A 24,735-nucleotide genomic window follows, 5' to 3' on the forward strand; every position below is an offset into this window, starting at 1 on the left:
CTGCTAAGTCCGCCTCTGGTCACACTTACAAGTTTTTTCTAACTGCGTTTTTCTGTCTGCTCCTAATTTCCATTGATTTTGATCAAGACATACTCAGAAATGCAATTATTTGAAGGTTTGTTTTCTTTATATATGTCCTCTATGTTAAGAAAAAATATCACAATAATATATTAAAAACACACCATAAAAACATTATTTTCATCAGAGTGGGTCTGTACTCACTTTTTACTGCTTCAAACCAACACAGGATGAAGAAAAAAAACTTTAGTGTCCATTTTTAGGAGCATTTTTCACAACTTTATTTTGAAAGGTTCAAGTTATACCAGCATCCATGCGTATAAACGTAAAAAATGCATCAACAGAAAATTTCCACTCCAAATGTCAAACAGCAACAACAACAACAGCCTAATTGTTCTTAATTTGTCACATGGCTTTAAAAGCTGTGTTTTGGTGGGAGTGGCTTCGTGTGTTTGGGGCGTGGCCGAGCCTGTTCACACATTTGCCTTGTTCATCAGCAGGACAGGCAGAGCCCAGGGCTGAACGGGGATACTCAGTGTACTACAGTGTACTACGGCGTACTACATAATTGCAGCATCTGTGGAGTGGAGTGTTTGCGCTCGTGCGTGTTTTCCTGACAGCAGACGAGCTCGCGCTCCGCTGCTTCCTGCGTCTGACGAGTTGTCCAAGTTGGAAAGAGAAACTTCTGCGCGCGCGGAGCAGCCTCGGAGTTTGCGTGGTCTTTTTTTGTGATCGTTCTGCTGCTCCAGGAAAAGGGGAAGGAGGAGGACCCGCGCCGCCGCCGGTCTCGTGTCTTCTTTGTATCCAGCAGCAGCTGTGTGTAAATGCATGGGCGCACCGCGTCTGCAGCTCTGTGAAGGACAGCATCCTGGACTCCGTCCAACCGTCCTGTAGGCTTCCTCCAGAAATGAAGCGGCTGAGCGAGGTGTAAGGAAGGAATAGCGAGAGTTTACCTGTCCTCCCCGCTGCCTCTGTGTCCTCCCCCAACAAAGCGTGGGTCAGATTCCCCGCCGCTCATCCACCCATCCATCCATCCTTCTCCGAGCGCTTGGATTGTAAGTGTTCGGGCTACAACTCCAGCTGCGCGCCATGGATGTAAGGTTTTATCCGTCTGCTGGGGGGAATTCTATTCCAGGAGACCCAGCAAACTTGGATTTTGCCCATTGTTTGGGCTACTACAACTTCAACAAGGTGAGAAAGCCTGTTTGTTCTGCGTAACGCTGAAGCTGAAACCGCGAGCGCACCGGGTTTTTTTTGTAGTGTCACAGCCTAGGATAAGTTTATTTGAATGAAAGTGCCTCCTCTCGTCTTATCTTTACATTCTCAGTGTCTCAGAAGAGGCTCGGGCATTACTTTCATGTCTTATCTGGAACTTTTCCGGCGCGTAAATGGGAAAGGAAGCAGGAGCTCAGGACAAGTGTAGTGTCACTTTTAGTCCAGCCTCAGAGCTTTTTGAACTCTGCCACACTGATGGGATCTGCAATTATGGCGCGGCTGTTTTCATGCTTTCATTTCCAACATCCTTTCATCACTCTGAGAAAATGAGGAGAGTCAAATGTTCAGGATTTGCTGAATTTTCAAGTGTTTTTGTTTCTGGGCTGAACTTCTCAGATCTCCTTATTAGTTCAGCAGACAGAGTTTAGAGTAAACTCTATTTGCAATATTTAGATTGAAAATGAGCACAGAGATTAATTAATAAAGTCAACTATTTCTGTGTTCAGCCTCATTGTCAGCATTTTATCAGTTCTATCTCGTCATTTCATGCACATTTTTACTAGTTTTTCAATTTTTTCCCTTTCCCAAACACATCTAGGTGCAAGTATGGAAGTTTAGGAGTTAATGAAGTTTATAAAGAGCCCAAATATACAAATGATGCTTTTACGTTTTGTCATATGTGATGCAAGATTGGTTTGTGATCCATCACCAGCGCAGCTCCCGTGTTCCTCTGTGAGTGGAAACATCACCATGACAGGCAAAAATCTCACAACTGCTGTGTTTGGTTTTCAATGAAGCTTCCAACTTCCAACATCCCCAAACACACACACACACACACAATCTCCACGAAAATCCAAAATATTCAGCCCTGTGGTGCAGCTCTGTTTGCAGAGTGATGCTGCTCCAAACAGTTACCAGGTTTGTCTCGGTGTTTCATCAGCTCTTTGTCATGTGGCCAAGTTGTCATATGTGCTCAGTTTCATCATGTCTTCATCAGACTTGGAAAAAAAAAAAAAAAACTTTAACTACATTTCTTTGCATTGGTGCAAGAGCTGAAACGTCATTTTTACCGCTGCTCATAAATTCCCCAGGTCCACAGAAATTTTCCATCTGTAACAGTAATCGGGCAGAACGTAAAGGCAAGCAAAAAAGGGAGGGCGGTGGGAAGGTGCTTACCCAGTATCTCCACCAGTTATGCTGGAAAGAGGGAGGCAGAGGGAGTACAAAGCCTGCATTTCATGCTAATAATGATGCTTTTGCACTGTGAACAAATGGACTCTTTTGCTTGCATCTTTCGATTTATTTGAATCTGCTCCATGAAAGGTGGCACAAAGCAGAGCGGTTAGTCATCCAAAAGATGAGGTGTGTTTACAAGCCACAGAGAACTGAGGCATTACTTCTTTAATCTATTTATAAGCTGTCACAGCAGTTAAACTTTCTCTACTTTAGAAGTTATGTTTAGAAAACAAGCAGTACAGGAAAAGTTCAGACAGGAAGATGCAATCATAAGCTTTTCAGATTGCATGGAAACGTCCAAACCAAGGATTTGGTGCTACAGTCATCCAAAATTAGGCTAAGATTCACAGAGATGGTAGGAAATGAGTGCATTAGAACAGGGGTGTCAAACTCAATCGCACACATCTTAGGTTGCAAGCCGAACAGTTTTAATTGCACTAAAACGAAATTTTTAAAACTTCAAAACCATAATTTTTTAACATAATTATGAACTAGATATTTAGTATTACCTGCAATAATGCTAGTGTGAGTGCTGTAAGCTGAATTTGGCTGCTGAAGACACTAATGAAGATAGCTGAAGATGCTGAAATTAATAGCTAAAAACACTGAAACTGATAGCTGAAAATGCTAAAGTTAATAGCTGAAAACGCTGAAAGCTGACAGCTGAAAATACTAAAGTTAATAGCTGAAAACACTGAAGCTGACAGCTGAAAATGCTAAAGTTAATAGCTGAAAACGCTGAAGCTGACAGCTGAAAATACTAAAGTTAATAGCTGAAAACACTGAAGCTGACAGCTGAAAATGCTAAAGTTAATAGCTAAAAACACCGAAGCTGATAGCTGAAAATGCTAAAGTTAATAGCTGAAGACGCTGAAGCTGACAGCTGAAAATGATAAAGTTAATAGCTAAAAACACTGAAACTGATAGCTGAAAATGCTAACGTTAATAGCTGAAAACACTGAAGCTGATAGCCAGCCAAAATTTTAGCTAAATGCCAAATCAGCCTTAAAAAAGGTTAGCCAAAACAGCTAGAATAGCTGAAAAAATTGCTAAACTTCAAAATAGCCTAAAAAATCTTTAAAAAAGCTTAAATATGCTAAAACAGCTAGCGTGTAAATATTAGCCTAACTCCAAAACAGCCTAGAAAAAAAGCCTAAATTAGCCGAAACAGCTAGCATGTAGCTGAAATATTATCTAAACTCCAAAATAGCATCTAATAGAATCTTAGTAAATGCCAAATAGTCCAAAAAGCTAAAAGAATGTATATTTTTAAAGCTTTAAAACGGTAACTTTTTAACACAACTATAAATAATAAAAAGGCAGGAATATTATTTCAGAATAAATCAACCTAAACCTTAAATAACTTTAAATATTTTAGAAATAAGCACAAAATAACATTAATAACAATAAAAATAAAAGGATCTGGAGGGGTGGATATAATTACCTGGAGGGCCGGATCCGGCCCCCGGGCCTTGACTTTGACATGTGTATTCGGGGAAAAACCTCTGCAAAACTTAAATGGTAATATTTATTTTTTTAATCCCTAAATATGGACTGCAGAGTTTCTGTTTTGGTTTTTTATAGCAGCCCAATTCTTTTAAACTATCTTGACTTTAAGCGAAACACATATCAGTTATGCTCAAGGGTAAACCCACCAAAGCTCCTGCTTTCTAATTGGCTGAAACTTCATATTTATCTGATTACCAGCCTTGGTTTTCTGCCTCTATGGGCTGCGTTCACAACACCTGGTTGTAGTCAGAGGTTTTTATAGGTTGCCTCCAGAGGTTTAGAAACGCTTTAAATGAATAGTTTAATGCACAAATATATATTTCAGCATTTAGATACCATTCGTCTCTATTTTCAAGCCATGCAAGTCAGTTAACGTTTGTGGATTTTCTGGGCAAACTCTGCAGTCATGCAAAACAAGGACAAGGAGCAGCAGGGATCTGACTGGATTTGATTTTTGCAAAAGTCAAATGTGATTGACTTTAATGGTTTCATTAAATAGACCCAGTGTTTTCCCCATATTTACGGCCATCTGGTCTTTTTTTCCCTCCCTCAAAGTTTAATAATGTTTCAGATACAGTATCCTTTTAGTGTGGGTTTTCATTACCTCCAGGCGCCAAGAAATCACCAACAGATGTTAATACAAACTCTTCACCTGCACTGGTGCTCACATTTGAGGTTTATTTGCAAAACTAATGACGGCACCACCGAGACAGCATAATTGTTTGTAGTTGGGAACTTGACCATAAATTATTTTAATGGCTTTTTTTTGCAGAAAGACGTCGATAATCACGCTGACAAATGGCCGAATGGCAAAACTCATGGATGTCAAACTATGACCACCTCTAGGAACTTCTTTTGTTTTTTTGGAGCTATTTTTATACACAGCAAAATATATATATATTTATAGGGAATTCTAAAAATAAGGGATGTGGAAAATACCAAGCATCTTTATGTTGTTTGGAATAAACCAACTGCTGTCATCAGAGGGTGGGTTTTGCATGGCAGAAATAAACAGAGTTGAAGGTGTAATCATCACACTCACGGTGACGACAGTTATGGTGATTTATTTGCTAACTGTGGTTGATGTGTTTACATCTGACTTCATAAACTTGAACTCTTCAACAAAACTGGAACAACCATTTTTATTATTTTATTCTTCTAATGTTTTTTTCTTGATCCGACTCAACCGAACTTGATGTTTTTAAAACCCATTTGATAGTTTGCTGCAGGACTTTGCTTTTGTAACCACATGGCTCGTTACCGTTAGCAACCAAAAACATCCATCAGTGATGGAAGATATCTTAGAGCAGCAGTGAGAAAACCACGGCCCGAGGGCCATATGCGGTCCGTCAAACCCTTTAATCCGGCCCACCAAGCTGAAAAAAATTATACTAATAATCTTTTATAATTTTTTTATTTTCTCTCTAATACTGGTGTCTCCTCATAGGTCAGGGGTGTCAAACTCAATCCCACAAGGGGATCCAAAATCAAACCTTAGGTCGTGGGCCGAACGGGATAAATATTTATTGAACACACTAAAACTACATTTTGAAAACTTTCAAAATGTAACGTTTTAACATAATTATGAACTAGATATTTAGAATTACCTGTGATAATGCTAGTGCGAATGCTGTAAGCTGAATTTGTGAATTTGGCTGAAAATGCTGAAATTGATAGCTAAAACACTGAAGCTGATAGCCAGCCAAAATATTAGCTAAATGCCTAATTAGCCTAAAAGAAACGAGTTTAGCCAAAACAGCTAGCATATAGGTGAAAAATAACTAAACTTCAAAATAGCCTAAAAAAAGCCTAAATTAGCCACAACAGCTAGCGTGTAAATGTTAACCTAACTCCAAATTAGCCTTAAAAAAACTGGAAAAAACAGAAATTAGCCAAAACAGCTAGCATGTAGCTGAAATATTAGCTAAACTAAAATAGCCTAAAAAAGTCTTCATAAATGCCAATATAGTTAAAAAAAACTAGCAGAATGCCAGTTTTTAAAACTTTAAAACTGAAACTTTTTGACATAAAAATGAATGAATAATAAAAAGGCAGGGAAAATATTCCAGAATAAATCAATTTAAACTTTAAAAAACTTTATATATAAAGTTTATATTTTGTCAAAATTATACAAGGTAAAAAAAAATAAGCGCAAGATAACAATGGACCATTAATAACAATAATATAAAATGATCTGGAGGGCCAGATATAATTACCTGGAGGGCCGGTTCCGGCCCCTGGGCCTTGACTTTGACACGTGTCATAGGTGGTGGACTAAAAACACACTGACCCTTTGTTTAGGTGCAGAAAGTTATTCTGCACACATGTGTTGTTGGAGGATATGGTGTTTACCTGTGTTTTCCAGGTCGGACAAGCGTTTTTGCAATCATTCAAAGACCACATGATCACAGCATTTCTCTAAATTTGCATTTGTCCCTGAGAGATATCAACCCATTTGTAGAATTGCCACTTAAATGTGAACAAAAATTCCCAAATAATATCAATTTTCAACCAAAGTTAAAGCACGTTTACGTCCAGATTCCCTGTTATTTCTTTTATGAGGTGGATTGTCAAATGTTAGAACCCTTTGTGGCCCATGTGTCAAAAAGTTTGCCCACCTCTCACTAAGAGGAATCCAACATCAGACGCTTTTGGTTTTCCAAGAACTTCCGCGTATTGATGCTTTTGGGCCACATGTAGATAAAGCATTCTTGTAAATGTATTTATGGTCTACTTTGCTTTTTATCAGCCACTCAGCTGCATTATGAAAAGTGACCTGTGCTTTAAAATGACATAATGCTCTTATCAAAAGAAGTTATTGAGCCTGTAAAAGAAGCCTATTCATGGGTCATGAACGCTCTCATGACTCATGCATATCTCAGGCTCTGGCTAACACTTATGTTGGGAGCTCTTACTGTACTTTTGATGGGCTGCGGATCATTTCTAAAGCTCCGTTTTTTGTTGCTTGCTAAGTAGGAAGGGGTTAATATTCTCCTCACCCATGTGCATCTCCCCAGTGTACACAGCTGGTGCCATTTCATCACACACATTTCAAACACATCCAAACACAACTGTAAATGTGTGTGTGTGTGTGTGAGGAAGAAGAGGAGGATTGTAACCTTTGAGGCTGTCTGTTTTGTCAAACTCAACAGTTGATGGATTCGACTCCGAGGTGCGTGTTAAATGTTTAAATGTCCGAGAAGTGAATAGCTGATGTGTTTTGCTGAGTCTTTTAATTGTAGCTTGTCAGGAGATGGAGCTCAGCAGATTTATTAAACACCTAATTTTCCCGCTGAGACCAGGGTGTTATTTTTAGTCTGCCAGCTCAAAGACACACACACTGTACTCCAAGTTTGTGCCTCTAAAGAATGAACACTGTGTGTGACGGGCCGCAGATTTCTTGTCGGCATATAATGCAGTTTTCGGCATGGTGCTTTTTTCTGAACTAATTGACGGTTGTTGAGATCCAACAAGGATGCAGCTGTGGAAGAGACGTGCTTATAGGGCTTAGAGGAGAGGCCAGGCAGCCTCTTAGCATCCATCAGGCAGACCGTTTGAAAAGACTTGGTTTGCCATTTTGATCTCTGCGAAACACACGATGTACTAATTAATTTCAATTTGTTTTTCCTGAACGGTTCATTGATCTGAACCAACAGTTTGAACTTGCAGGGAGCATAAGCCTAAGGTTTTCTGTTTTGTTTATGAGGTGAATGTGACAAAAGCTCCAAAATCTTAGACAGATATAGACCATTAACCCAGATCAGCACTCGTAAAGACCCTCTGTAATCCTGCCATCTCTGCTCATAAATCCACTTCATTACATCCCCTCATGCATTACTCAGTGTGGTTCATTTAGGCAGACCTCACACTCTGATGTTTCCTCGAAACGAGACCCAAAGGGACATCACACGGCTTTCTGACTTGGCTGCTAACAGAAATCATCTTTAGTGTGCAGAAAACGTTTTTAACTTATTCATAAAAGAAAAGGTCGTGTCGAAAACCAGTGCGCGCGAGTCTTCCACGGTACTTGTTATGTTAGGTCGTTTATTGAGGCGGCTTTAGCTCTTCCTATACTCTCTGAACTGCATGTAGCTACATGCTTGTTCTAAAAAAAAATGTCTCTTTCAGAGGAAAAATGTGCACAGGGGCTCCACTCTTACATCAATACACCATCCATCAAACCACCTAAGTGCTCTGAGTGCTATTCTGTCACTTAAATGTAATGCAGACAGCTGTAACATGTAATTTTGATTGCTTTATTACTTAAATAGTTCCAGTACTGTGATCTGTTTGACTGAAAGTAGCTTAACCTTTTTATTTTTCTGCAAATATGCATCACAAATGCATTGAATGGGTTGTTTACATCACCTTCAGCTGTAATTATGAGGGAGAAAAACATGCAGCTTTTTTTTGAGAACTTCTTCTTAAAAGTCAAAACAGATCCTAAACAACCGACCAAAGAGGCTGTTATTAAGTGTTTCTGCGGCTCCCTATGAAGGTGAAAACGGCGCCCAGTGAGGCTGTAATAATTTTAGTTTCAGGATTTGATTTACCATCAGGCTGTGTACATATTGCTCATCACTTACACGAAAAAGTAAATCTCCTCTTCAGGTTATTTATCTTCTAAGGTCAAATGCAAACAACCTCTACAAGCAATTTTGAAAATGTCATCTCGGCGAATGCTGCGCCCAGCTGAGTCAAAGCAGAACCTGCACGTGTGATATTTTTATTTCCCTGTGATGAACTGTTTTAATCTGGGTTTGGTGACTGCATCCTCAACAGCTTTAACCTTGCTGACTTCTAAAAAGCAAAAAAAATGGGGGGGAGGGGGGACTTTCCGTGCCCCAGAAAACTGCTTTTAATGTGAATTAAGCAGTTTTGTAAAGAGGCAGTCAATCACTTCTGGTTGGCTGATTCAATAAGTGTTGTATCCCTTTAGTGGTTCGCCGCGCTGTCGAGATGGATTCATTTTTAAAGCTTTTTAGAGAGGCAGCCATTCGGCGTTTCAAAGACCTGAAGTCTAATTTTTTTAATAGACCTTCAAACTGTATCCAAAAACACTTTTAGCTTCCAAGGACAGATATCTATTAAAAATCTGCGCTTTTGTCCGCATGTTGGACAACTTCAGATTCGCCACTCTTTTATTTCTTCTCATTGTGAAGCAATAAACGCCACTGTTGGGGTGTTTGGGTTGGACCGGCCCACTCGCGTCGATGACTCTCGCTTTATCAGGACTCGTTCTTGTGGCAGGTCCATTAGGGGTGTGCCAAAATATATCACAAGTATCGATCTTTTATTTTAATTTGAAAAGGCCGTAAAATGTTATTTTTGTCATCCTTGGTGAGACGTTCCTTCGGTTGAATTATTTAATTTTTGTTCTGTTCACAAGAGTTTTACACTGAGTAGTGGCACTGCTGTTCATGCTTACAATTGTTAGTTCTGAATTTTACAGATAATTCTAATTCAATTGGTGTCGATGCTTGTCCAAGTCTTACTGATTTGTAAAAAAGACACAAGTTGTTTATTATGATTGTGTTAAAGCAAAATATATTTTCCCAAAATTATGTTTTTCGATATAATGTGAGTCATTAGAGATGATTTTTACTAATTATCGCGATATCATCGACATCGTGAGCCATGTATCATATCGTGAGGTGCCTTCAGCCCTAAGATCCATTGTAATTTCCCCTTCTCATTAGAATAGCATGGGTTGCAGGTGTGTAGTATTACATGTTCCATGGTGTGATTAATCCCCACCCCCCCAGCCTCCGACATTCCCATAATGCCACTTGTTTCCAGGTTGAGCTAAAAGCACTGACAATAGTAGCAGGTGTGCAAATATCCCTGGGACTCACTGGACAAAGAGCTTAAATAATGCGGGTAAATACAACTTATTTGAATAGTCAAATAGATGGCGTGCTGGAACAACCTGCTTTGGTGTTCAAGGAAGACTGACTTCAGACAGGACCTGTTTGTGATGCCCTCTTTCACCAAAAAAGATTGTTATGCTGCTAATATTGATACATTTGTTTAATGTTTTCTAAGTGATTGGCAATTATTTGTTTAGATACTTATTGTCTATAGAAGCTGGTGCAACAAGATATCAGAATAGAAAGTGAACTCCTGAGGGCGCATGAATTGGAAAACTGCCATCTCGGCTTACAACGGTAGATCCTTTTTTTCTGCTTCCTAGACTCGGATAGAAAGATTCTGACAAGAGGCCTGTGTTTTTTGTCATAAGTATTCACATTCAATGATATCAGCGAACTGACGGAGGATTGTCTTGTTCTGCTGTTGAGTCCTGGAGGGGAATGAAACAGCTGTTCCTGGAAGAGCGTTTGTACTTAAGTGTTGCATCAATACTATGATTTGTTCAGAAACGTCTGTGTTCCCCGTCTAGCGCGAGAGCAAAGGAGTTCAATAACAACAACTTGGATTTCTGCTCTCTAATTTACTGTCACTCTTTCTTTGTTCCTCAGTTAGTGATTTATCACTGGTTTTTTTTACAACCTTTTGTGCCGTTTCTCACCATAAAGGACTTTTGTGTTGGAGCAGCGGACTCTGCAAACCTGACCCGAGGCATAAAGCACTGAACGTTTTCAATATTGATCTAAGATTACGATCTATTCCTCAGCCTTAACCAAGAAATTTTTATGGTTAGCTCAGAACCACCATAAAGATGTTAATCATGGTTGGGTTTCAGCATTAGGTCCTTTAAGGAAAACAAATCAAAGATCCTCTGCTCTTGGAGGACCCACTCTGATTAACTTTTGAGCTCTTTCAAAAGCGTTCCAAGTGTTTTATTTTTATTATAAATATGCCATATTTTTTTAGCCAAATTTAGTCGTTTTCTTGAACATAATTTCTGCAGAGCGACAATAGTTCATTATAGTGCTTTTGAGTTGTGGGTGGGACCGTTGCTGAGAGCTCTCTGTTTTTGCGCTCTCCTGCTAGCTTACCATTAGCCCTCCCAAACTCATGCTAACATTAGCGGTGCGATGATGGCGAAGAATATTGGGGCCACCTAGTTTTGGACCAAATGTCAGACGAGCAAAATGAAGATGTTGGCTATTTCTGAATTTCCATTCCTAACTACTATAAAACGATATAGTGCAGGACTATCTAGTGCCCTGGATTTTAAAAGCAATTTGACACCATGCTCACTACTTTTTTTTTTTTTTGATGTCATTGATTTCACGAATTGAAAATCAAATCAATTTGAACATTTGACAATGTCCATTTATAAATCCACTGTGTTCTGATGGCGAAAATGTGGGTAATTTGTTAAAAATGTAAACTTAAATACAAAAATTGTTCAAATGCAATGCCTTGTGGTCCGTATTCCCACATCTAGTGAGCATTGATGCACACTGGTTTTTTGCAAAGACTTTTGGGAAATTTCCAGAGCACTCGGCAGCACTACAAAATAGTAAACACACTATGAAGTAAGAAGTGAAGGAATTCAGACTAAGCCCGAGTCTACAAGGGGATACAGAATGGAACAGGAGGCTTGTGACCCACTCTGTATATTCGACGTCACAAATACAATCTTTTTTAAACAGAATTTTTTCGTCTTCTCTGGCTATTTGAATAAAGAAATACTCATAAATGCACATTTGAGCTTAATTTTCTCAATATTTCATCAGAAAATGCTACAAGAATATGTTAAGAAACATGCAGGTCTTAAAAAAGTGGATTTGAATCATCTCATATTCTGCGGGCATTATATAGTCTATTTAAACAAGCACAGCCCTCAGCGTGCTGTTAATATCATCGTGTTTAGGGATTCATCTGAAAGGTTTTTTCAGTTGAATTGTTGTACAGTATTCATGAGTCTGTCTCTTTGTTCAAAATGAAGCTCTTGGTTCCCAGAAACCTTGACTCGGATTAAAGAATGGTTTATAAATTTCTAAAGGCGACTTTTAGTATCTGCAGGAGTTGAAGCCAGGGCTCATTCACAGCGTGTCTTTATTTACTGTGATATGTGTGTCTGCTGGCTTATGAACCCTCACATGTGGTCTTACTGTGGGATGGCAGAAGTAGAAACAAGATCAAGGTTTGTGAGGCCTTACTATTGGCAGGCTTTTCCTGCTTGGACAGAAACTGGTGATTCTTTGAAATGACATTCTTTCCAAGGAAATGAAATGCTCCCTTTTGACTCGTGGTGTAATTTTTCAAATACCTGCGCAACCTTGAGAACGAGGTTTTATTATTTTTTTTTTCTAAATAAGTCTCACTACATTTTTCTCCTCCCCTGCTGATGAACAAGAGGAGAAACAGAATGATTACACAGTTTCAAAGGCATAACAGGCAGCTGATTAAAGTGTTAGGTTGGAGTTAGCCAAGGTTAACCGTCCATAATGAAACACTTTGAAAATAATGATACGCTGCATGGTTTTATGAAGGCTTGTGGCTGCTCGGCTCAGCAGTGCTGACCTTCAGCAGCTCCATGAGCTAATCGTAGCGATCCCTCTGCACCGCGCAGCGTTGAGACTCCATTAGCTGCTGATACGCGTCCAGGAAAGAACAGCTTGCACAAACTCTTCCTCTGAAACTGTCCTTGTGTCGCTTTGGTGGCTCCCTATTGTCACTTTCAATTACCAACATGAGATGCGCTCAGATCGGCTTTGATTTGTGAACACGGACAAGCAGCACATCCAGGGTCTGCGAGTGAAACCTTTGAATGAATGAAAAAGGGGAAAAAACAAATTATTGAGTCAAAATAAGACAAACACAGAATGAGAATCATATTCTGTCTGCAAAACTTTGTTTCTTCAGTTTAAAAAAAATTATTTTTGTAATACCTGCTATAAGGCAGAATCCGAAATCTTCCCCTACCCCAAAGTCTAGCCCTCCCAATGGAGAGATATGGAAAAGTAGTGGTTATGTCCGAATTTCCACCCTAATCTCTAACTACTAAAATATAATATATAGTGCAGGCCTATATAGAGCCCTGAATTTTAAAACCAATTCGGATAATAATCACTACTTTTCTTTATTTTTTTCTTAAATCATGGATTCCATTCCGATTTCACAAAGGTAAAATGTAATCAATACGAAGATTATATTACGTCAATTTATGACTCCATTGTGTTTTAATTATGAAAATGTAGATAGGTTATTAAAAACTTGCATTTAAACACATTTTTTTAGCAAAAATTGCTCGACCGCAATGAATTGTGGTCTATATTCCAAAATCTAGTGAGCATCAATGCTTGGAAGTTTTTCGCAAAGACTTCTTCGAAATTTCTAGTGCATTCAATTGTGTAATTGTAGATTCAGACAACACTAGAAAATGGCAAAAGCACCATATCGTGAGTAGTGGAGTAAATAATGTCTTCAAATTTGGACGTTACTCACACTCGATGACATCATCAATAGTCGCCGGTCAGCTAGCGTTAGCGTGAAGCTGCTAGTGCTTAGAAAATACTAAACAACATTGGTTTTACAGCTTTAAAATGTTGTGCAAAAGTAAAATGTCATTACTTAAATTAAAATGTGGTTCAGAGAACACCCATGTGAAGAAAAGCGCTTCTCCGCCGCAGCACAGCAGGACATCACCCTACCGGCGGAGGGATACAGAACTCAAAGTCCCTTCGCCCTACCCTTAAAAAAAACCCCGCTTTCCCTCCAAATGTCCCTTCAATTGGAGTGGTAGGGGAAGAATTCTGATTCGGTTTGTTGCTGCAATTAAATAAAGTGCTTTAGCAGATCTGTGCTATTTCCATGCTGTGTGGGAGGAGCATGTGCTGGTCAGGCAGGCATACAATGTTTGCAATATCCAGCAATGTGACACAGAAACAAATTCCTTTTAGCTCTAACCAGAAAAAAATAAGGATTACACAACCAGATATTCAGATCCTAGAATACTTACTGAAACAGTTGACATGCAGAAGGACGTCTCATTCACCATTCAGCATCACTATTTACTATTGATGCTGATGTTTTCGAAGGACTACGAGCCCAACAGGAACTAATTAACAAATAAGAATAATTACTTTTTTTTCCATCACCAAAGTCTCTCATAACAGGTAAGCTTCAAGCAGGAACAACAAAGTCATACATAAATCAAAGTAGTTTCCTTTTTCCTTGCCAGAACCACCCCTTGGGAGGCACCTTGGTGCTTAATTAAAATCCAGAAGGATCATGTTTTAAGTGTAGGTGAGCGAGTACTGAATAACAATGACAAACTATGCCCTGCAGCGTTAGTGCTGTGTTTTGGAAAAGAATAATAGCATCTTTTCTTTGCTGTTTTGTTTCTCCAGTAAAAAAATAAATCAAATGAGATTTAATGTAAAAGAAGAAAGCTGTTTTCAGGGCATTGTGGAACAAACACTGTTGTAAATATAGGTTTTTTTTTTCTTTTCCTGCCTCTAAAAGCCGTCACAACCAGGACAAATTAATCTCATAATTACCCATACAGGATTAGAATGAAACATCCCATTATCAGACATTATTTGATGGCTTACCCTGTCAGTGCACTGTTTATCAAGCCATTTTTTTTCTCCCACATATTTTCCATCAATTACACGTGAAAGCCAGCTGCAATATACAATTGTAGAATTGTCAAAATGTCACAGGTTATGAATCAGGTTCTGTAAGATGAAATACCAACTCTGTATAGTGAGAATCTGACAAATGTATCTGCTGTACAAAAGCAAAAACTCTGAGCTTGTTAGATTGTGCAGTGATGCATTTAATTTCAGGAAAGTCTAACATTAATTGGTTAGAAAAAATCATCTTGCAGTTTTTATTCAAGAAGGTCTCTTTAAGTAAAATTCAATTTGGCTTTTGATGGACAAATTAGTTAAAGACCCACTCCCACGAAAACTGTGTTCCTGTAGCATTTTCTCATGATAGAGGACATATGGGAAATAATTTAAAATTAAAGTATTTCTTTATTCAAATTGTAATGTATGGGAAAAGATTGGACTTGAAAAATTGTAATTTCTGCGCTCCAATTCTGACAAACAAATAGATCCATTAATGTCTTTGTTTTCTTTGTCTGAGCTGGATGCTGGACGCTAATGTTAGCTTGAGCTTGTTAGCTGCATTTATGCTATAAGCTAGCTGGAGATGGTGTAAACAAAGGGTTGATAGGAAATTAGCCAAGGCTAACTTCCGCGGCTGCAGTCCCTCCTACGACAAAGGGGAATTTCTAATGAGCTCCTGCTGCAGAAAAACAACACAAGCTTTTTGATTTTGTTGCTACGCTAATGTTAGCCTGGGCTGGTTAGGAGCTATAAGCTAGTGGGAAAAAGTGCAAACAAAGTTAGTTCAGAAATGAATTTCTAATTAGCTCCTGCAGAAAAACAACACAAGTTTTTTGATTTTGGCAAAAATTGAATAATCAAAAAAAATATATATATACATATATACTATATATAACTAATGGGAAAGATTTTACAATAGAAAAAAATGAGTGGCAACTTTAAGCTTACTATGAATTTTTTCCAAATATATGAAAAACTAAATATGATTAACACTCAGCTTCAACAAATCAAAGTCATGTAAAAAAAATCAGGCATCCTATGAGAGCCTGTATATTTTCCCCATATATGCATACACAATTAAAATCAATTTGAAAATCTCAAAGTTAACCAAGAGATATAACTTGATGTTAAATGATACTAAACGGCGAGTGTCAATGATGCTATTTCGGCCAAAGGAGCAAAAACTACAACCAAGAGACGCAAACTTTGACCTCCAATAAAATGTGAATTCTTTTTGTAAATTATTTTCTTTTTAGAAATTTTTCTAAATAAGATTGGACATTTATATATGAACATTTTTTACGACTGAGTGGACTATTTAATTAAGTTGTCCTATTTTTTTCCCATGCCTGGATTATACAAAATTAGTAAGTTTTATTACTTCATTTCTACTTTAATTGTCATTTTTTGTGTGTCTGTTTGGGTTTCCTGATCTGAAGTTTCTGGATTGACTAGATTTTTGGCTGCAGCGACAGTGGAAAATGATCAGATGAAAGATGATGTGGAGTCACATTCTGCAGAAAGGGCAATCTGATATTAAACTGGCCTACATTTAGCAGTTTCTGCAAGTGTCATAATTCTGGTGCGTGCCCTGCCTTTTTTTTTCTTTTTTGGGTCACTAAAAACCATTAAAAGGGGAACTTGTGTGAATATTATCATGAGAAGAAAAAGAAAAAAAAAGAAAATGTCTCAAATGTCCCATTTCCAGTTCTCTGTGGAGACATCCTCAATTCACTTTTCCTTTGGCTAATCAGTCACACAATCACAGCAGTGAATATTTCAGCTCCACAGATTTGAATGGAGACATCCCAATTATTCTACTGCTTTCCTGCAGCTTTAAATACTTTCAGAGGCCATCAGCTGGAACGTGCATAAATAAAAAGAACCTGATTTAAGGAGGAAGGGAGAAGTCAAGGAAGGAAAGCAAACACGAGCACTGTCAGTCAATGTGGGGAGCTAATTGGGTCGATGTCTTTAGTGAAGATGAAGGAAGAGATTAACTCTCCCTGTGTGTCCAGTGAATCTCTCCCTCTGGCTCCAGGTAAATTAGCTGTTGACAAGTTGACGGTGGGAATTCTGTTTCCTCACTTTGGCTTAAAGCTGCAATCAGTATTTTACAGCATGGCTTCCCCTGTGGAAATAACTGATTTTCTCATCACTAGAATTCTTTCCATATTGATTAATTGGATTAGTGACATTTGTTTACAGTGTTGGCTGATTTGCCACCCTAAATGGGAAGCCGTCTTTAATATATTTTCTGCTTACGTTTGCCTTTATAGAATACGTCAGGGGCTGCAGCACATATGAATCGGTCGGCAAACTACATTTAAAAGAAGAGCGTTGGAGAAGTGGGTCGGATAAACCTAATGAAGACAAATGAGTGATGGGAGAGCGAAGGTGCAGGTGCAGAGCGGAGTGTACTCTGCTCCCATTTATGTGAGTGGAAAAACTCACAGCATGGTCCTAAAATAGAGGTCAAGGCTCAAATGCAGAAAATGCCAGCAACCCTATTCTTTATTTTTTTTTCTCCACTTGCACTGGAGAAACAGTAAAAGTACTCAGAATGAGCTTTGGTCAGAGCAGCAAATCAATGGAGCTGTAAATGTGAGATACATAGCTGCAAAATATGTAATTATTTACACTTGTTTTAAAAATAGCAACTCAGGAGTTGTTTGTTCACACACTTTCATACGGATGTTAAATTCATATGAATTTCATGTTATTTTTTAGAACAAATTGATTTATCCTTTATTTGATTGTTGATGATGGAGATAATTTAGTGTCAGAAAACAAAAACATTTTTAAAGGGCTGCACTATATTACAAAAACTTGCGATGTGAGAAATTAGTGATAAATAAAACAAAACATCTAATACATCCATTTCACTGCATCAGTTTTATCTAAATAAATTCAACAGAACTTAAATGATCCTCCAAATGATCCATGTCTACGTAGGAGGCGAACATATAAGAGATCCATCCGATTGGTCAAATGTGAAAAAGGCTCTATTTAATTTGGTAAATATGTCAAGCTGCCGTAAGATTGTCTTTGCATGTGTAAACATCTATAGTAATCATTAATTGCAATTTAAGCCATCTTTTTCAATACGCGTATTGCACAGGCTGATATTGCGATGAAGATAAATTTCAGGGCCGGATTGATAAAATCGATTTTCTGACTTGAATCGATTTAAACTTAACAGATCTATAATCGGTTTATAAATATATAAATCGATTTAGCACACAAAGCTAAAATCTGCTAGCTTCATGCTAGCGTTTAGTGGGAATTCCTATAGGACAGCTAATGCTAAAGCTCAGTCGACCTAAACACACATTGTTGACTGAACAAACATTTTTATATACTTATAGGTATGAACTTTACAAAGTCTTTTAATACTTTTTAAAGTGTCAATTTGTGGTCTAAACCAACATTTTTTGCTCATAATGTCTTCTTCTTCTGGATTAAAGTGTACTGCTATACTGCGATCGCCACCTAGTGGAGAAGCAGAAACACTGTTTACAATTTTATTAGAACTTCTCCTTTTGTGAAGCCGTGTAACACTGTATGCTTTTAACAATCCCTAAAATATTTTACAGTATGTGAACTGTATCAGAAATGTATTCAAAACACATAGTAGATTATTAATGTATTTCTAAACAAATGTGTAAACTCAAAATTGAATTGAATTGAAGAATGAAAAAAATAAAAATCGAATCGATTCAGGCTCTTGTGCATCAAATCAAATCGTTTCTGGAAATGGTAATTGATACCTAGCCCTATATTGAACAGGCTGATATTCCAATGACAATAAATTTACAATTTATTGCACAGGCCTCATTTTTTAACAGGAGCATTCTGCTCGTTCTCCCCCACACGTGAACACTTTGCTGACTCACTCTGTCGTCTCTCAAAGCATGCTCACACTGAACGCCGGCAGGCTTTTGTAAGCATTTTATCTTCAGCCATCTAGCACAAAGGAAAGGCATGCTTTTGCGTTCTGTTTGAAAGGTATGCATTGTGCTTTTTGTTTCAAATAACTGTCAGTGCAATGATATGGAAGCAGAGCTGAGGCCTGGTGTTGGTAATCCCTCAAAGCAGGTATCTGAATGCTTTTGAAGGAGGCGGTGTTAACGTGACATTTTGAGTTTAAATACTGTTAAAAACACTGGTGCAGCACTTAGCCTGATGGTTGCTGTCACAAGAAAAACAATGTCTGTGACTCAACAGCTGTCAGGTTTGCTAATGATGTCCTGGTGTGCTGTCAATCTAGCGGATGAATGGACAATAGTACGCCGAGGAGAAAATTCTTGAAACAGCTAATTGCCTCTAAGATCTCGCTCAAGCATTCAGAACGCTCTGTGTGTTCACAGATGTCTTTTCCAGCTGCTATTTCATTATAGACCTTAAAGACATTACAGAAGCAATGTATTGGCTTTTTTATGAGTCTGCGTTGTTACACGTGGAGTTTTTATGATTATAGTTATATTATTGCAACCACATTTGGAACCTACGTGGAAATGGCACAAAGCATGCAGCATCTATATCCGTGCATTTTCATTATTTCATCTAATTTGCCCCTGTCATTCCGTTAATCTCTGCCAACTTGTTGATTGTCAGTTTGGAGACACATTTCTGGAGAAGAGCCCGAGAGTATTTGCAGCCGGACCTCTGTCAATAGCGCCAAGCAACACAGCCACAAATTGGAATGTGGTACAGTTCTGGGAAAGCAGCCAACATTTAAATTAGACAATAACCTCTGCTCTCTCTATATTGCCTCTCTTTTCCAGCTGCAGGCCTAGCTATTTGTTTAATACAGTCAGTCCTGTAGTATATAATAGACTGATATATGAGTCACCGCTCAGCAGTTTGTGCTTTTCAGATTTATAGGGAATGAACAACTGGCTGGTTTGTGCTCGCTGCAGTCCTCCGGTAAGAATAACAGAAAAAGACACAGGTTGGACTCCAGCTTGAAAAGAGGGGCCGCGAGGAAAACAAAACGAGATGAAAAGTCTGTCTGCTACATTTTCAAATTTTTTGTTGAAAATTGCAAAAATTCAAATTCACACATCATTTGTTAGCTCCAGATACCATACAAGCCATCTAATCAATTTACAATATTGGCTATGTCCGCATTCCCACATAATCTACAACTACTTAGAAATGTTATAGTGCGGGACTATATAGTGCCCTGAATTTTAAAAGCAATAAGGACACCATGCTCACTACTTTTCTTTTGTTTTTCTAATCGACGAATATGATGTCAAAGGTCTCACAAAGCAAAAACTGAATCAATTCAAACATTTCGCAACATTTATTTATGCCTCCACTGTGTTCTGATGGTGAAAATGTTAATGGTTTATTAAAAAACTACGTTTTTTTTATGTAAAAATTGTTCGACCGCAATGCATTGTGGTCTATATGTGCTAATATAGTGAGCATTGATGCACGCTAGTTTTTTGCAAAGACTTCTGGGAAATTTCTAGTGCACTTGATTTTGAAATTCCAGATTATGACAGCACTAGAAAATGGCGAACACACTGTAAGTAGGGCATAAATTCGGACATAGCCATTGAAATAGATTTAATATAATCTAATTTTCAGTTTTTTAGGTTTAAATTTTTGCTTAAGTGAAACAATAAATATGACTGAATTCCTTCCCTACTCACAATATAGTCGTGCTGTCCGAATCTACTAATTACAAAATCGAGTACACTAGAAATCTCCCAGAAATCTTTGCAAAAAACCAGCGTGCATCGATGCTCACTAGATTTGCGAATATAGACCACAATGCATTGCGGTCAAACTATTTCGAACAAAAAAAAAGTGTTTAAATTGAATTTTTCAATAAAACATCCACATTTTCACCACCAGAACACAGTGAAGTCATAAATAAATGTTGTGAAATGTTAATATTGATTTGATTTTGTGAAATCGTGACGTCATATCTGGCATTTAAAAATGTCTGAATTGCCTTTAAAATCACAAGATATATAACATATAGTTTTTTAGTAGTTAAAGATTAGGGAGGGAATTCGGACACAACCAGTCTTTATTAACCTCAATGTGCCTAATTAAGTCATCTAATTATCTGCTTCAAGAAGACAGGTTTGAGTCCATTTCTGAAAGCTCACATTTTCAAAGCCATTAATGTCAAGTATAGTATCCACTAATGGTATATTGGGAATAGAAAAATGCATTGGCTCTGTGAAGCACTAAGGAAAGACTCCACCCCCTGTAGCTTTCAAAAGAGCTTTATGAGTCCAGCTCCCCTGAGCTCACAGCCAAACTCAGACATGTGTTGATCAGTGTTATTACCACTAAAACAAACTTTTTTTTCCCTCTGCAGAAAGTTATTAGTTTGTCTGAAACCTACATTTGAATTATTAGCTCTTCAGGGAGTATAGTAGCTAATTTAACAAAAATCAAACTTTGGCTAAAACCCAAATGTCTGATAACATCTTGCCTTTATATAAGAGTAAACAACATTAACACAAAGCTTAACAATACAAACAAGGCAACTCCAGCCTTGCAAAGCCTGCTTCCTTGAGAGTTGTGTGTCCACGCAACAGCAGCCTGTGTGAGAAAGCTACACCGTGTTTTGGGGACCCTCTCAATCGCCTAAGCTCCTTTGTGGCGGTGGGCCAATGGCCTCGCACCCCGCCAGATCAAAGATGGAACCCTATTTAGCTTGTGCTTTCTTTTAGGATTTGCTCTTTAGAGTACAGAGCAGTTTTAAGAGCTGGAGAAAGGGCTCCAACCTGCGCCGTATTGAGACCGCTGGGCTTTAGACCATTAGTCCGTTTTGACAAACGCTGAGACCGTCTTTGTTTTGGCTGCATTTGCAGGCCGAGAGCCCCACAGGAAAGCAGTATGTTTGGTGAATATTTGTTTGTTGTGAAACAAGGCCAGGATGTGGCTGCAAATCATATGCGCATATAGTGGGTAGAATAAAACCTTAGATATATTTGTGAAAAGAAGTTGGGATAAATCTAAATGAAGGAATATTCGTTTAAAGCTATGTTCACACCGGGATTGGAAAAGTCTATAAAAATGCGCATTTCAGGCTTCTGTGTTCAAAACTCTACATACAAAAAATTATGCATTTTTGACAGTGCGCCTAAAGTTAAACCAATTAACCAATCAGGGACTGGGATTAGGTAATGACGAATGGATGTGTAATAATTGTGGTTTGTGTCCAAATTCTGACCCTAATTCTTAACTACTATAAAAAAATAGTGTAGGAGTATCTAGTGCCCTGGATTTTAAAAGCAATTCAGACACCATGCTCTCTACTATTTTTTTTGTAATGTCTTTTTGTGACGTCACCAATTTCACAAAGTAAAAATCTAATCAGTATAACCCTTTTACAAAGTCTATTTATGATACCACTGTGTTCTGATGATGAAAACGTTGAAGGTTTATGTAAAAAATTACATTTAAACTTTTTTTTTTCACAAAATTGTTCAAACACAATGCATTCTGGGCTATATTTGCCAATGTAGTGAGAATCGACACGCTGTTTTTTTGCAAAGCCTTCTGGGAAATTTCTAGGGCACTCGAATTTGGAATTGTAGATTCGCACAGCGCTATGAACTGGTGAACACACTTTATGGTGAGTAGTGAAGGAGTTGGGACATAGCCAGAGTCTTTCATATATTTGCGCTACATACGCTATTGGGTAAACCAAACTTGTGTGATTACCGTACATCAAAAGTGCGTTCAAAGACCCCGTTCAGCACGTTCTTGAATGCACCACACATACCTGGTGTGTACGCAGCTTTAGAGCTACATAAGTGTTCAACTTAATAAGAGAATATAAAACAATGTATTCCTAAAATACTTAAGATACTTTTTTTTTTATTCTTTAACAAGCAAGTACAGGCGAAACTTTAAGGTTTAGGGATTGTGTGGTGGGAACATTATGTCAAGTTTGTCTCAAAGTGCTGCACAAAAAAGTAAAATGCCAAACAAGGCAAACATGGGATGTAACAAATAGACGGAGAATAAAAAGCATAAACTAATTTAAATTGAGCGATTTCTCATAAAAATGGAACAAAAATAAAGAATATCTTTAGTCGGACATCTATTTTTTCAAATGGCTTCAAATTATAATCATCATTAGTTAGGAATGACAAAAGCAACTTTGCTCAACCTTGTTTATCATCTATTGTCCAATTATTTGGCTTTAAAAAACTCCACAAACCTGTATATATGCCGACTTGTTTTTTCAAATGACATGCCTATTTAAATATTAATTTAGGAGTGTTGTTGTTTCTGTTGTGTCACTGCAATGCCAATTATATTACAGCAGCTGAGGTGGAACACCTCTGCAGTCAAATGTGTCCTCAGAGGAACTGTAATAGAGCCAATGTGTGCTGAAAGTTTACTTTTCTGTGACTGACAGCTTTTTCTGCCTGAACTAATGCACAAACGGAGGAAACTCAACCAATTGTATTCATAAATACCTAAAAAACGACACACAACGGTATCTTAAATGCTTTTCCACTCTGGTCTGTTTGTGTCTGTGTGTTATCACTCGTGTACACCATGTCTGTGCTGCATATGAATTTAGCCCCAAGTAATATGCTGAGCACAAACTGGAGTTTGCCTTTTACTGTCTTTCATCACTGCCAAAATGACTGGAGCTGAAAAAACATGCATATTTATTGAGCTGCAAAATCACTTGAAAGTATTTTCTTTATTTTGATAGTAAAGCTTGTTATTTTTGGCTGGATTTGAAAAACCAAATTTTATTTAGTGTGACAGAATTAGAATGTTTTTGTACTGTGTAGAGGATTTCAAAAGGTTTGCCTTTTGGGGTTGGAATGGCCAAACCAATATTATTTCAATGTGAAAATGGAAGAATTGTTATCAGATTTTCAAAATGAAACAAGTAAAATTCACTTGGCTCAAATGTTCATCGTAAATAAATGTGTTGTGGCTTAAATTTCAGAATTTTCCAAAAAAGCAGCAATGACCAAATTGGATTCTAGTATCGTAGGTTCTTTACTGAGCTTTAATCTGGGGTAAATTCACCGTCACTGCCACAGTTTAATCTCTTAAAGAAAATTACGACTAACTGCATTCTCTAAAAATATCCATCAAAACCATTTTCTAAATCAGATTAATTCCCTTTAGAGTCATGAGGATGCTGGAGCCTATCCCAACCAGAAAGTGTATGGTTTTCCAGTTCACCTCAGGGCCTAAAAATATGCAATAAATACATTTGTGACCAATGGTAAAACCATTTTTCCCTTCTAGTCTTACTAGAATTTAGCATTCCTCTTTAACTTCTAAGACCCAAGCTCTTGTTTGATACACTATTTTTATTTTGTAGTCACAAGGCCTCAGTTAAGTAGAACGTGATGTCCACGCATGTGAACACCAGGTCTTAAGAGGTTCCAATTCTTGCTAAATATCGTCTTATTTTCTGTGTTACTCCATTGGGCTAAATATGTATCAAAAACTCTCTTTATTTTGATAACTCCTCCTACCTGTTGCAATAATCACAAAATAAATACTTTCTTAAAATAAAATGTTATGTTTATTAAATGGAGCATACTTGTGACGACATATGTTGTTATATACATATTTAAGCCTTGTTTCCTCTGAGCGGTACGGTCCGGTTCGATTAACTTTACCATTTTTTGGCCTCCGTTGGTTGTAGTTTTATAGAAAAATGGAACGGACCGGTTAGGGTGGAGCAACTGTGGAAACCAGTTAAGGTCATAACGACAAAAGAAAGTGGCGTATTCCTCTTCGCCACCCACAATGTTCTCTCAAACAACATTAAATCCTTTGTATATACAAAGTACCAAAAGCCAAGTGGAAAAAATGAGCTCTTGTGTTGTTGATGGCTTTTATTTTACTCTAGTCAAACTACTATGACACCCTGCATGTGTTGTGACGGCCCATGAAGGCCCATGACTTGCTCAGTGGAAACAAGGCTTTAACCCTAGTGCTCTCTTATGGGGTCCAGATGACCCCCCCTTACATTAATGTGTGATTTCGTCTATAAGGTGGACAGGATTTTATATCTGCCACAGACACCAGTGAAGAGAAAAAATCCTTGAACATAAAAGTTCATTAAATGTGAGGTCCAGATGACCCCACTTTTAATGTTAACATGCCAAGGATAGCACAAGGGTTATGCCTTGATTCCACTGAGCGGTCCAGTACGGTACGGTTCAGTTAATTCTGGCCAGCGTTTCCACACAGTTAAGCCTCACTTCTACTGAGTGGTTTGTGTTTGTGGTGTTGACGC

General features: G+C 38.0%; 1 protein-coding gene across 1 annotated transcript in view; it reads left to right on the forward strand.

The window, feature by feature from the left end:
• Positions 1 to 335: 335 nt before the first annotated feature.
• Positions 336 to 24,735, forward strand: part of tox3 (TOX high mobility group box family member 3) — a gene marked incomplete at its 3' end in the record, with an annotated part of 50,673 nt that continues 26,273 nt past the window's right edge. Inside the window, 1 exon segment of the mRNA XM_024296263.2 lies at positions 336 to 1,209. Coding sequence (XP_024152031.1) covers positions 1,108 to 1,209 — 102 coding nt within the window.

Source organism: Oryzias melastigma, linkage group LG3, assembly GCF_002922805.2.
Source record: "Oryzias melastigma strain HK-1 linkage group LG3, ASM292280v2, whole genome shotgun sequence".
Lineage (NCBI taxonomy): Eukaryota > Metazoa > Chordata > Actinopteri > Beloniformes > Adrianichthyidae > Oryzias > Oryzias melastigma.